This window comes from Manis pentadactyla, chromosome 3 (assembly GCF_030020395.1).
Source record: "Manis pentadactyla isolate mManPen7 chromosome 3, mManPen7.hap1, whole genome shotgun sequence".
Taxonomy (NCBI): Eukaryota; Metazoa; Chordata; class Mammalia; order Pholidota; family Manidae; genus Manis; species Manis pentadactyla.
Genome location: NC_080021.1, coordinates 217564619 through 217578249, shown reverse-complemented (window position 1 = coordinate 217578249; position 13631 = coordinate 217564619). Strand labels below are relative to the sequence as shown.

The following is a 13631-nucleotide window of genomic DNA, read 5'->3' as shown; positions in this document are numbered from 1 at the left end:
GTCCATGGCTCCTTTATCATATATTAATTGACTGTATATGTTTGGGTTAATATCTGGACTCTCTATTCTGTTCCACTGGTCTGTCGTTCTGTTCTTGTCCCAGTACCAAATTGTCTTGATTACTGTGGCTTTGTAGTAGAGCTTGAAGTTGGGTAGCGAGATCCCCCCACTTTATTCTTCCTTCCAGGATTGCTTTAGCTATTCAGGGTCTTTCGTGGTTCCATATGAATTTTAAAACTATTTGTTTCAGTTCGTTGAAGAATGCTGTTGGTATTTTGATAGGGAGTGCATTGAATCTGTAGATTGCTTTAGGCAGGATAGCCATTTTGACAATATTTATTCTTCGTAGCCAAGAGCATGGGATGAGCTTCCATTTGTTAGTGCCCTCTTTAATTTCTTTTAAGAGTGTCTTGTAGTTTTCAGGGTATAGGTCTTTCACTTCCTTGGTTAGGTTTATTCCTAGGTATTTTATTCTTTTTGATGCAATTGTGAATGGAATTGTTTTCCTGATTTCTCTTCCTGCTAGTTCATTGTTAGTGTATAGGAAAGCAACAGATTTCTGTGTATTGATTTTGTATCCTGCAACTTTGCTGAATTCAGATATTAGTTCTAGTAGTTTTAGAGTGGAGTCTTTAGGGTTTTTTTTTGTACCACCCATTTTGACAGTGTGTTTATGGCTCTATTAGACTGCTTTTCTGAACTCGTCTTTTTTGAACTCACTCAGGCTTCCCTAACCAAACTTTATATTCCTTGAGGCTACTTGACAGTGCCTTTTATCAGTTAGGCTTAGATTTGCTACAAATAACAGAGACTCCAAATACAGTGGCTTACCTATGATAGAAGTTTCTTTCTTATATCAAAGCCCAGCAATGGGCAGTTCAGGACTGGTATTGGCAAATGATGGTTTCCAGGTCTTCAGAGGCCCAGGCTCCTTTTATCTTACTGCCTCACTGTATGTGGCCTACATTCCTAGTGTACGTCATGGTCAGAGATGGCTGCTCCAGCTCCAGTAATCAAATCCAGTAAGTGAGAGGAAAAGATGAGGTAGAGGCCAAGGGAACAAAGCAGCCATATTGTCAAGGAAATTCCTAGACACTGCCGGGAGCACCTCTGCGTACTTCTTTTGGTCAGAACTTAACTCACACACCGTACCCAGCTAACAAGAGGATCCTGGGGCACCTTAATTCTGAGGGATCACACACATTTTTCCTTTTACTACATATATATTACCTATGTACAGAATTCATTTGCTCCTGAAACTTGAAATACTTTGTCAGTCTGCAACTTTTCCACTCACTGTTGTTTGTGAGATTTATGATTGTACACAGCACTGTAGATGTATATGAACTGCTAATGGGTATGTAATTGTGTGAGTGCACAGTTTATTCATTATATGTTGATAGAAACTTAGGTTCTTTTCCATTTTTTGTTATTTCAAACTTTATTGCAGCGAACCTTTCTGTTTTTGCATGTGCTTTCCAGTGCAGGTAGAAAAATGTTCATTACTACAGTGTGCAAATGCATCGTGCTGGTGCACCCCTCAGCGGGAAAGGGGGCTCACCAGACACTGCGCTCTGACCCTTTTGGAGTCGTGCTCTACACTTGGAGTCGTGCTCTCCTTTAGGCAGTGTTTGTGTGGCTTGTGACCAGTGGGTGGATTGTAAAAACCAGTGTAGGGAGGCCAGAGCCAGCATACTCAAACAAGGTGAAACAGGACAGAAGAGACAAGAGATCAGAGGGTATGTAATGAGGCCAGGTATTGGTCTGTGAAACCTGGTCCATTGGTGAGGGGTGTGACTGTACCAGGTTTCTATGTGAAGTGTACTACAGGTCAAAAAAGTTTATAAAAACATTGGTCTAGCATTTGTATACCTCAAAGAGAAAGAATTAGGTTGGAGGATTTTTGCCTCTTCAGTGTTCTAGAGTGTGCCACATTGTTTTCGAAAGTGGTTGTACCAGTTCACAAGCCCAAGAGCAGCTCCCTTGCAGCCCTGCAGTTTAACTTGCCTTCCTGCTGAGGGCCAACGCTTTTTTAGGTGTTCACAGAATAGCAGGGCCAGAGCCATGGGTGAGGGAGGCATTGAAGTTGGGGGAGCAGTGGTGGGTAGAGAGAAATGTTATCTTCTATCAGAGATTTTTTCTTCTTCAGTACTTCTCATTTTCACTTTTTTCAGTACTTCCAGTGGGTCCAGGGTATCCTTAAGGAACTGCCTCAGATATCTCACCATTAATATAATGCTCTATTTTGGGTCTTGGTACCTACCCTTTATCAGGCTAAAGAAGGGCTCTTTCAGTAGTTTTATCTTGAATGAGCAGGCATTGAGTTAATTGCATGAATTCTCTTTTTGCACCTGTTTAAAGGGTTAAGTTTTTCTTCTTTAATTTGTTAAAAAGGAAATTACAATGTTTTTCTAATGTTAAAACATCTTTGATTCTTAGAATAAAACCACTTAGTCATGTTTTGCACACTGCTGGATGGCTTATGTTTTATTTAGGATTTTTAAATTAGTATTCATAAATGGGGCCAGCTCATAATTTTTCTTCATCATTTCTTTGTCTAGTTTTAGTATTGCAGTTACACAGACTTTAAAAATGGAGTTGGAGAGGATTTTTCTGTTTATTCTTTCGAATATTTTGTGTAAGGCACAGAGTCTATATCTGTTCTTGAAGGTTAATTTGTTTTTTGTCTGTTCAGTTTTTTGTTTTTTTAGGGGGGGAGTTTGGTCTATTTTTTGACAGGTTAGTTTTTGTCTTCTGTCTAAATGTCTTTAATTGTTATTGGACTATTTTCTAAATTTGAGTCAGTTTTCCTAATCATATTTTTCAAGAAAAATTTCCACTGCATCTTAGATTTTCAAATATGTTGGCATAAAGTTCTCTGTCTTGTTCTTAAAATATCAGCTGTATTTTGTCAGGTCATCTTTGTCATTCCTTGCGTCTTAAAGTGAGGCTCTCTGTGCACTGGGCACAGGCCGCTGGGCAGATGGTCCCGTGAGTGGATTGTTTTCAGCCAAGTCCAGGCGAAATGGACTGACTTCTTTGAAACCCCTCCTCCTCTTTCAGGCGCTTTTGCTTTCTGGTGGGCTTTAAAATTCAAGCCCCCATTAGTAGAAAATTTCTTTATCTTGATTGGAATAGTAGTTTACCAGTGTAGACATCTGTCAAACTCTACAGAACTAAAGATTTTTAAGCCCCTGCACTTTATTGACTGTAAATCAAAACACAAACCCTAAGCCCCTAGACAGTGACCAGCCTTCACCACTCACTCACCCTGCTCCTCAGGGAAACCACACAGGCTTGGCGCCTCTCAACTTTGATTTTCAGCCTTTGCTTTGTTTTCGGCCCCTAGGAATTTCTGTTGGCATTCTATGAGCACACCCTGCAATTTAAATGATGTCAGTTATAATTTGTGAAACATTTCTAGGTGTTTATAGTCGGTGAATTGCCAGATATTCTCATTTACCTTTCTGATGGAGGAAACAAGTAAGTTAGCAGTTTTGAAATTTATGTTTCAAGTAAATGTTGGCCAAAGAAGATGGTTTCAAATTTAGAAGAATGAGCTGAACTTGGAACAAAAATATGTTGTAGTAGACAACTGTATAATTCATTCATTCAACATATATTTACTGTACTTACTACATGCTAGCCATCATTTTCTAGGCAGTGACTAGAACAAAACTCTTTCCTCATGGAACTTAGATTCACTGGTAGGAGAGAGAGAATAAACAAATGAGTGTGTGATGGATGGGTCACGTTGGGATACGTGTACACTGTCTGATTGCTGTCATGTAGCCCAATGATATAGTGGGAGATTTTTAGATTAAATAATACCTAAATTGTGAAAACCTAAAATAAAGATGTTTTGCTTAAAACGTGGTTAATAATAAAAATGGTTAATAAGCCAGTTAAATGTTTACAACTTTTGGGATTACCATACTCTAGAATTTCCATTATCTTGTGTCCCTCCCTTATATTTTGGAGTAGCTGTGTAATGTGGAGCAGGGTTTCAAAACCTTTGTTCAGAACATTATGCAGAAAAGGATTTGATGGTCAAATAAGATTTGTTTTAAAAATACAAATATGCATTAATATAAAAAAGTCTTTATGTATTTTTTACTATCCTGTGGTTAAGAAATCTATTTTATTTTAACTCATCATTTCCCAAATTTATTTTACCATGGAATGTTTTACGGAACATAGTTCAAAAAATGTTTACCTTTATAATAGAATCTGTACTTAGAATAGAATCTCAACTCCACAGCGTTATATTCATGTGACCTCACTAACTTTATTAGGTAGAAGTGATGAGTGCTTGCCTTACAGTGTTTTTGTTATGGGGGATATCTATAACAATGTGTATGAAGCCTCTAGCGGGGCTTCAGGTATCTGGTGACTGATAGTTCATGTTAGCCCCCTTCTCTGATTGTTAATATATTTGCTTAGAAATAGGTAATTATGTACAGAGATTGGCATTGTCCTTGTTAATCTCTAGGTGTGATTTTTATCAACAGGAAACTGTGGAGATATAAATTTAGTGCGTGTGGGTCCAATAAAGTCTATTAATAATGAGGTCCTAAAATTCAGTTTGGACAACCAAGTTAGCCGCAGAATGAGTAAGTATTAAAGAAGTGCATACTCATGTTCTTTCTGTTTCCTCTTGTATGTTAGAAAATGGCTTGGGCATTAAAGGTAAATCTGGAGACTCTCAAATAGTCTAGCTTTGAGAACTAGTTTTCTTCTCACTGTGTATGCATATGTGTGTGTGTTAGAATTAGCATATAATTCTTTTTTTATTTTTATTTTTTAAGAAAAAGACTTACCTTCTCATGTTCAGGAGATGCATAGAAGAAAAGAATATCTGGATAATCAGCTGGACGAACTTTCCCGCCAGCGTGCTTTATGCCGAGGTGGAAGGGAAATACAGGTAGCTACACATTTCTTGATTAATTTTCTGAACAACTCATTAGTACACAAACTAGTAGGTGCATATTTGATGCCATTCTTTCCTTGAGGAATAGCATCATTTGTGTATAAAAATGTATCAAAAGTGGTATGCCTTAGATCAGGAGTTAAAACTTTTTTTGAAAGGGAGACATAGTAACTGTTTTAGACTTCGCAGTCCACATGGCCTCTCTCAACTACACAGCTCTGCTGTTGTAGCACAAGAGCAGCAATAGATAATACATAAACAAATTGATGTGGCCTGTTCCAATAAAACTTTATTTACTAAAACAGATACGAGTTCACAGGCTGTGTAGTTTTGCTGTTGCCTGCCTCATTAAAGCTTTACTGAACTCATTAAGGATCTTTCAGTTGCAAGTTAAAGAAACTCAGTTCAGGTTAAGTTAGACAAAAAGGGAATTCAGCTGGCTCATACACTTGGGAAATCTGGGAATAACCAGCTTCAGCATGACTACATCCAGAGGCTCATGTGGTGGTGTTTCTCCACCTCTGTGTGTCAGACATTTCTTCTCCAGAAAGTGAGTGCCAGCATCTTTGGGCTCCATCATCCAAGCTAATAGAAAACCTGTTAAATGCTCATCACTGTGGCCAGAGGAATAATTGGGGTGTGATTGATAACCTCAGTTGAACCACCTAGAAATTAGTGGAGGAATGATGAGCAAGTGGAATGCCAAGCAGACATGAACAGCATACATGCATGCACTGGACAAAACCAAGTCTTACACAGTATTAAGAATTTATCAAATTAACACTTTAAATGGAGCACGGTATATACATACTGGATGGTGAGCTCCCATTAAGAAACAGATCACAAGTGCTCGCTTCAACAGCACATATACTAAAATTGGAACAATACAGAGAAGATTAGTATGGCCCCTGCGCAAGGATGACACGCAAATTCGTGAAGCGTTCCATATTTTTAAAAAAAAGGAAAGAAAGAAACAGATCACAAGAAAAGTTGAAATAGAGAAGTTTATTACCCACAGGTCCTTGAGGAAGCACCGGGGAGGTGAAGGCAGAGTGCATATCTAGAGACAGGAACAGGCACACACCTTTATGAGGATCCCAGGGGAATAGAGAGCTTTGGGCTTCCCAGACTAAGGCTGGATTGGGAAATTCAAACCAGAAGAGCAGGATTTGGTCAGCCCCATGGGGAACGGTCTCAGTTAAGGGGTGTGTGAGGGGAAGGTGCTGGGAGGCAGGGAAGACTTGATCACAAGGCTGTTGGCACATCCTGTCAGGAGCTTACATTTGCCTATGACTCAGAAAGTGCTCTTTTGGGCTTGGTTGTGCATGAGGGGCCACCATCAGTGTAAGGCTTCAGTCAGCTATTGGCCATACAGAGAATGCTGAGGCAGCCGGCATGACTTCGCTGGGTTCTCTGCATGCAGTGATAAAGAAAGAGGGTTAGGACTTTTCTGGTGAAGAGAAAACAAACTGGATGCATAGTGAATTTTTCATTAGTAAAAAAAAATAGAGGCTCACCCTTTTGAAATGTGAAGCATTCTATTAGAAAGCATTTTAAAATGCTTAATTTTAATGATGACATTTCTAATTCTTTCCAGAGACAAGAATTAGATGAAAATATTGCAATGGTATCAAAAGAAAGGCAGGAACTTGCTTCTAAACTTAAAGAGGTAAGTGATCCACATTTCATTTTCCAGGCGTCCCTCCTTCCCTCCTTTCCTTCCTTTCATGAAATAGCTTAGTAACCCTATGGGCTTTTTCTCAATTATATTAAAAGTTTTGTTCTTTGAAAAATTTCAGACATATATGAAAGTAGAGAAAGTGGTGTAAACTACATGTACATTTACTTCTTTAGCCTAGTAATGAATTTTTTTTTAATTTTGATATCATTAATGTATAATTACTTGAACAACATTATGGTTACTAGACTCCCCCCATTATCAAGTCCCCCCCACATACCCCATTACAGTCACTGTCCATCAGCATAGTAAGATGCTATAGAATCACTACTTGTCTTCTCTGTATATATCACCTTTCCCATGTCCCCCCCACTGCATTATGTGTGCTAATCGTAATGCCCCATTTTCCCCCTTATCTCTCCCATCCCACCCACCCTCCCCAGTCCCTTTCCTTTTGGTAACTGTTAGTCCATTCTTGGGTTCTGTGTGTCTGCTGCTGTTTTGTTCCTTCAGTTTTTGCTTTGTTATACTCTGCAGATGAGTGAAATCATTTGATACTTGTCTTTCTCTGCCTGGCTTATTTCACTGAGCATAATACCCTCTAGCTCCATCCATGTTGTTGCAAATGGTAGGATTTGTTTTCTTCTTATGGCTGAATAATACTCCATTGTGTATTTGTACCACATCTTCTTTATCCATTCATCTACTGGTGGACACTTAGGTTGCTTCCATTTCTTGGCTATTGTAAACATAGGGGTGCATATGTCTTTTTCAGTCTGGGCTGCTGCATTCTTAGGGTAAATTCCTAGAAGTGGAATTCCTGGGTCAAATGGTATTTCTATTTTGAGTTTTTTTGAGGAACCTCCATACTGTTTTCCACAATGGTTGAACTAGTTCACATTCCCACCAGCAGTGTAAGGAGGGTTCCCCTTTCTCTACATCCTCGCCAACATTTGTTGGATGTTGGCCATCCCTAACTGGTGTGAGGTGATATCTCATTGTGGTTTTAATTTGCATTTCTCTGATGACTAGCGATGTGGAGCATCTTTTCATGTGCCTTTTGGCCATCTGAATTTCTTCGAATTTCTTAGGAGAAGTGTCTTTTTAGCTCCTTTGCCCATTTTTTAATTGGCTTATTTGTTTTTTGTTTGTTGAGGTGTGTGAGCTCTTTATATAATTTGTATGTCAACCCCTTATCAGATATGTCATTTATGAATATATTCTCCCATACTGTAGGATGTCTTTTTGTTCTATTGATGGTATCCTTTGTTGTACAGGAGCTTTTTAGTTTGATATAGTCTCACTTGTTCATTTTTGCTTTTGTTTTCCTTGCCTGGGGAGATAAGTTCATGAAGAAGTTGCTCATGTTTATGTCCTAGAGATTTTTGCCTATTTTTTTTTCTAAGAGTTTTATGGTTTCATGACTTACATTCAGGTCTTTGATCCACTTTGAGTTTACTTTTGTGTATGGGGTTAGACAATAGTCCAGTTTCATTCTTTTACATGTACCTGTCCAGTTTTGCCAACACTAGTTGTTGAAGAGGCTGTAATTTCCCCATTGTATGTCCATGGCCCCTTTATCGTATATTAATTGACCATATATGCTTGGGTTTATATCTGGACTCTCTATTCTGTTCCACTGGTCTATGGGTCTGTTCTTGTGCCAGTACCAAATTGTCTTGATTACTGTGGCTTTGTAGTAGAGCTTGAAGTCAGGGAGTGTAATTCCCCCCGCTTTATTCTTCTTTTTCAGGATTGCTTTGGCTATTTGGGGTCTTTTGACATTCCATATGAATTTTAGAACTATTTGCTCTAATTCATTGAAGAATGCTGTAGGTATTTTGAAAGGGATTGCATTGGATCTATAGATTGCTTTAGGCACGATGGCCATTTTGACAATATTAATTCTTCCTAGCCAAGAGCATGGGATGAGTTTCCATTTGTTAGTGTCCTCTTTAATTTCTCTTAAGAGTGTCCCATAGTTTTCAGGGTATAGGTCTTTCACTTCTTTGGTTAGGTTTATTCCTAAGTATTTTATTCTTTTTGATGCAATTGTGAATGGAATTGTTTTCCTTATTTCTCTTTATGCTAGTTCATCGTTAGTATATAGGAATGCAACAGATTTCTGTGTATTAATTTTGTATCCTGCAACTTTGCTGAATTCAGATATTAGTTCTAGTAGTTTTGGAGTGGATTCTTTAGGGTTTTTTATGTACCAATATCATGTCATCTGCAAACAGGGACAGTTTGACTTCTTCCTTGCCTATCCAGATGCCTTTTATTTCTTTGTGTTGTGTGATTGCCGTGGCTAGGACCTCCAGAACTATGTTGAATAAAAGTGGGGAGAGAGGGCATCCTTGTCTTGTTCCCGATCTTAAAGGAAAAGCTTTCAGCTTCTCGCTGTTCAGTATAATGTTGGCTGTGGGTTTATCATATATGACCTTTATTATGTTGAGGTACTTGCCCTCTATACCCATTTGGTTGAGATTTTTTATGATGAATGGATGTTGAATTTTGTAGAATGCTTTTTCAGCATCTATGGAGGTGATCATGTGGTTTTTGTCCTTTTTGTTGATATGGATGATGTTGATGGATTTTTGAATGTTGTTCCATCCTTGCATCCCTGGGATGAATCCCACTTAATCCTGATGGATGATCTTTTTGGTGTATTTTTGAATTCGGTTTTCTATTGTTTTGTTGAGTATTTTTGCATCTATGTTCATCAGGGATATTGGCCTGTAATTTTCTTTTTTTGTGGTGTCTGCCTGCTTTTGGTATTAGAGTGATGTTGGCCTCGTAGAATGAGTTTGGGAGTATTCCCTCCTCTTCTCCTTTTTGGAAAACTTTAAAGAGGATGGGTATTAGGTCTTCACTAAATATTTGATAAAATTCAGCAGTGAAACCATCTGGACCAGGGTTTTTGTTCTTAGGTAGTTTTTTTATTACCAATTCAATTTCTTTGCTGCTAATTGGTCTATTCAGATTTTCTGTTTCTTTCTGGGTCAGCCTTGGAAGGTTATATTTTTCTAGAAAGTTGTCCATTTCTTCTAGGTTATCTAGTTTGTTACCATATAATTTTTCATAGTATTCTCTCATAATTGTTTGTATTTCTGTGTTGTTTGTAGTGATTTTTCCTTTCTCATTTCTGATTCTGTTTATGTGTGTAGACTCTCTTTCTTTCTTGATAAGTCTAGCTAGGAGTTTATCTATTTTGTATATTTTCTTGAAGAACCAGCTCCTGCTTTCATTAATTTTTCTGTTGTTTTATTCTTCTCAATTTTACTTATTTCTGCTTTAATCTTTATTATGTCCCTCCTTCTACTGACTTTGGGCCTCATTTGTTCTTCCTTTTCTAGTTTCATTAATTGTGAGTTTAGACTGTTCATTTGGGATTGTTCTTCTTTCCTGAGGTAGGCCTGTACTGCAATATATTTCCCTCTTAGCACGGCCTTTGCTGCGTCCCACAGATTTTGTGTTGTTGAATCATTGTTGTCATTTGTCTCCATATATTGCTTGACCTCTGTTTTTATTTGGTCATTGATCCATTGATTATTTAGGAGTATGTTACTAAGCCTCTCTGTGTTTGTGGGCTTTTTTGTTTTGGTGTAATTTATTTCTAGTTTCATACCTTTGTGATCTGAGAAAGTGGTTGGTACAATTTCAATCTTTTTGAATTTACTGAGGTTCTTTTTGTGGCCTAGTATAACATCTATTCTTTAAAATGTTCCATGTGCACTTGAGAAGAATGTTGCTTTTGGATGGAGTGTTCTGTAGATGTCTGTTAGGCCCATCTGTTCTAATACATTGTTCAGTGCCTCTGTCTTTACTTATTTTCTGTCTGGTTGATCTGTCCTTTGGAGTGAGTGGTGTGTTGAAGTCTCCTAAAATGAATGCATTGCATTCTATTTCCCCCTTTAATTCTGTTAGTATTTGTTTCACATATGTAGGTGATCCTGTATTGGGTGCATAGATATTTATAACAGTTATATCCTCTTATTGATTGGACCCCTTTATCATTATGTAATGTCCTTCTTTGTCTCTTGTTACTTTCTTTCTTTTGAAGTCTTATTTTGTCTGATACAAGTACTGCAACTCCTGCTTTTTTGTCCCTGTTAGTTGCATGAAATATCTTTTTCCATCCCTTTACTTTCAGTCTGTGTATGTCTTTGGGTTTGAAGTAAGTCTCTTGTAGGCAGCAGTATAGACGGATCTTGTTTTTTAATCCATTCAGTGACTGTATATCTTTTGATTGGTGCATTCAGACCATTTACATTCAGGGTGATTATTGATAGATATGTACTTATTGCCATTGCAGACTTTAGATTCGTGCTTACCAAAGGTTCAAGGGTAATTCCCTATCTAACAGTCTAATTTAACTCACTTCGTGTGCTATTACAAATACAACCTAAAGGTTCTCTCTCTTTTTTTTCCTCCTTTTTCTTCCTCCTCCATTCTTTGTATGTTATGAATCGTATTCTGTACTCTCTGTCTATCCCTTGGGTGACATCTATTTAGCCTTAGGAGTACTTCCATCTATAGCAGTCCCTCCAAAATGCACCGTAGAGGTGGTTTGTGGGAGGTAAATTCCCTCAACTGTTTCTTATCTGAAAATTGTTTAATCCCTCTTTCAAATTTGAATGATAACCTTGCTGGGTAGAGTATTCTTGGTTCAAGGCCCTTCTGCTTCATTGCATTAAATATGTCATGCCACTCCCTTTGGGCCTGTAAGGTTTCTGTTGAGAAGTCTGATGATAGCCTGATGGGTTTTCCTTTGTATGTGATCTTTTTTTCTCTCTCTAGCTGCTTTTAAAGTCTGTCTTTAGCTTTGATCTTTGCCATTTTAATTATTATATGTCTTGATGTTGTCTTCCTTAAGTCTCTTGTGTTGGGAGATCTGTGCACCTCCATGACCTGAGAGACTATCTCCTTTCCCAGATTGGGGAAGTTTTCAGCAGTTACCTCCTCAGTGACACTTTCTATCCCTTTTTCTCTCTCTTCTTCTGGTACCCTTATAATATGAATATTATTCCATTTGGATTTATCACACAGTTCTCTCAATACTCTTTCATTCTTAAGAGATTCTTTTTTCTCTTTGTGCCTCAGCTTCTTTGTATTCCTCTTCTCTAGTTCCTATTCCAGTTATCGTCTCTTCTACTACCTCTAATCTGCTTTTAAATCCCTCCATAATATGTTTCATTTCAGATATGGAATTTCTTAACTGATTGAATCTCCAACTTAAATTTGTTCCTGAGTTCTTGGATATTTTTTTGTACCTCCATAAGCATGTTTATGATTTTTATTTTGAACTCTCTTTCAGGCAGATTGGTGAGTTCAGTTTCATTTGACCCTTTTTCTGGGGTTTGTGAGATTTTGGTCTAAACCATGTTCTTTTGATGTTTCCTATTTCTGTGTGGTGCCCACTAGTGCCCAGAAGCTCCAGTCTCTGGAGCTGCTCAGCCCCTAGAGTGATGTTGGGGGTCCTACGGGAGCGGAGCTGGTGCCTGGTGGGAGAAAAGATCTGTTTGCTGATTCCCGTCTGCAGTGCCTGTCTCCCATGTCAGAGCCAGTGGGCCAAGCACACAGGTGTAAGCCTCTGTGCTTGGTGTCTCTAGCTATTGTAGGTGGGGCCTCCCTCTGGCTGGCCTAATGCTAGCACGGTGACTGCACGTTTGTGAACCAGTGTTGGCAGGCTAGGAGCAAGGTGCAGCAGGCTGTGTGTCACAGTTGGGGGGCCTCGGAGCTGAGAAGTCAGCCAGGGGGATGGGGTGCCTGAAGCTCCTCAAAGTCCCAAGCAGCTGGGCAGAGCACACCCAGAGAACCTTGTACCCTCTCCCGCAGCAAGCTCCGTGCAAACCCCAGTCATTCAGCAGCGCTCTTGCTGCTAGGAAGCCTCTCAGACCACCTGCCTTTTCCATGGTCCCAGAGCAGCCGGGTGTGGATCCGTCCCTCCACAAATGGCCGGAATCTGTCTCTCAAGCACTCCACCTGTCTGAGCTCCCCAGTGTCCAGAATACCACACAGTGTAGGCTTCTGTGCCCAAAGCAGATCTCCTGGGCTGGGTGTTCAGCAGTCCCAGGCTTCCACCCCCTCCCCCGCTCCGTTTTTCTTCCTCCCACCAGTGAGCTGGGGTGGGGAAAGGGCTCGGGTCCCGCAGGATTAAGGCTTTCTTATGTTACCCTGTTTCGTGAGGTCTGCTCTGTTCATGAGGTCAGTATGCAGTCTTGTTCAGCCTTCTTTCTTGTTGTTGTTTTAGGGTTAGTTGTATCAATTAACTACATTTTCATACTATCTGTGGTTTTGGGAGGAATTCTCCATCTCACCTCTCATGCCAGAATCTCATTCTAGTAATGAATTCTTAATCACCACCTGAGATTTCTAAGAAAGAGGTGATTATAAAATATGTTTTTCCTTTACTAGGTCTAGGTAACTATTTAAAAAATTACTGTTAGGTCTCTCCTCCCCCTGCACTGCAAAATCAATTATAATTATCATCAGATAAGTAATAAAAATAGGTTTTTAGGTATTTTTCCTATTAAAATGAAAGAAAAAAGGAAAATTGTGTCTGGATTCAAGTAGAGTGACAGTGGTTGGGATTTGGCATAAGAAAGTACAAGCACCTTTTTTGCTTTCACTTCTTAGCTGAAAGCATACACTCCTTGCACTTGTTTTTGATGATAATCCTTCCATAACATGTGTAATGTTTTCCCCAGTATTCTTTAGATATAAAAATACGAACTGAGATCTAGGTTGATCAAAACTGGGACAAGCCAGATGTATGTCCTCATCACGCAGCCCTAGTAACACCAGTTAGGGGTCGGGGAGGGAGGTCAGACTGGTATTTCTGAGCTGAGATTTCTCTCTTGAAGGAATTATTATATATTCTCTATATAGATAAAATAAGTACAGTTGAATTTAATGTATGTTTCCATCAGCAGTTTATTTAAATTAAGAATAATATGGAAAGCTTTCTATTAAAATTTTAAACTGAGCCCAAAGTTAATCTTCCCAAATTTAAGGATGAAG

General features: G+C 38.8%; 1 protein-coding gene and 1 non-coding gene across 6 annotated transcripts in view; both read left to right on the top strand.

The window, feature by feature from the left end:
- Positions 1-13631, top strand: part of SETX (senataxin) — a 99049-nt gene that overhangs the window by 69305 nt on the left and 16113 nt on the right. For all 5 annotated transcript variants that reach the window (XM_036913476.2, XM_036913477.2, XM_036913475.2 and 2 more), the window contains 3 exons: positions 4512-4613; positions 4809-4924; positions 6528-6599. In XM_036913476.2, coding sequence (XP_036769371.2) covers positions 4512-4613; positions 4809-4924; positions 6528-6599 — 290 coding nt within the window. The remainder of the gene's footprint in view (positions 1-4511; positions 4614-4808; positions 4925-6527; positions 6600-13631) is intronic.
- LOC118926712 (U6 spliceosomal RNA) lies at positions 5777-5883 on the top strand. Its single transcript, XR_005030591.2, has one exon. It is a non-coding gene; the product is annotated as a U6 spliceosomal RNA (small nuclear RNA).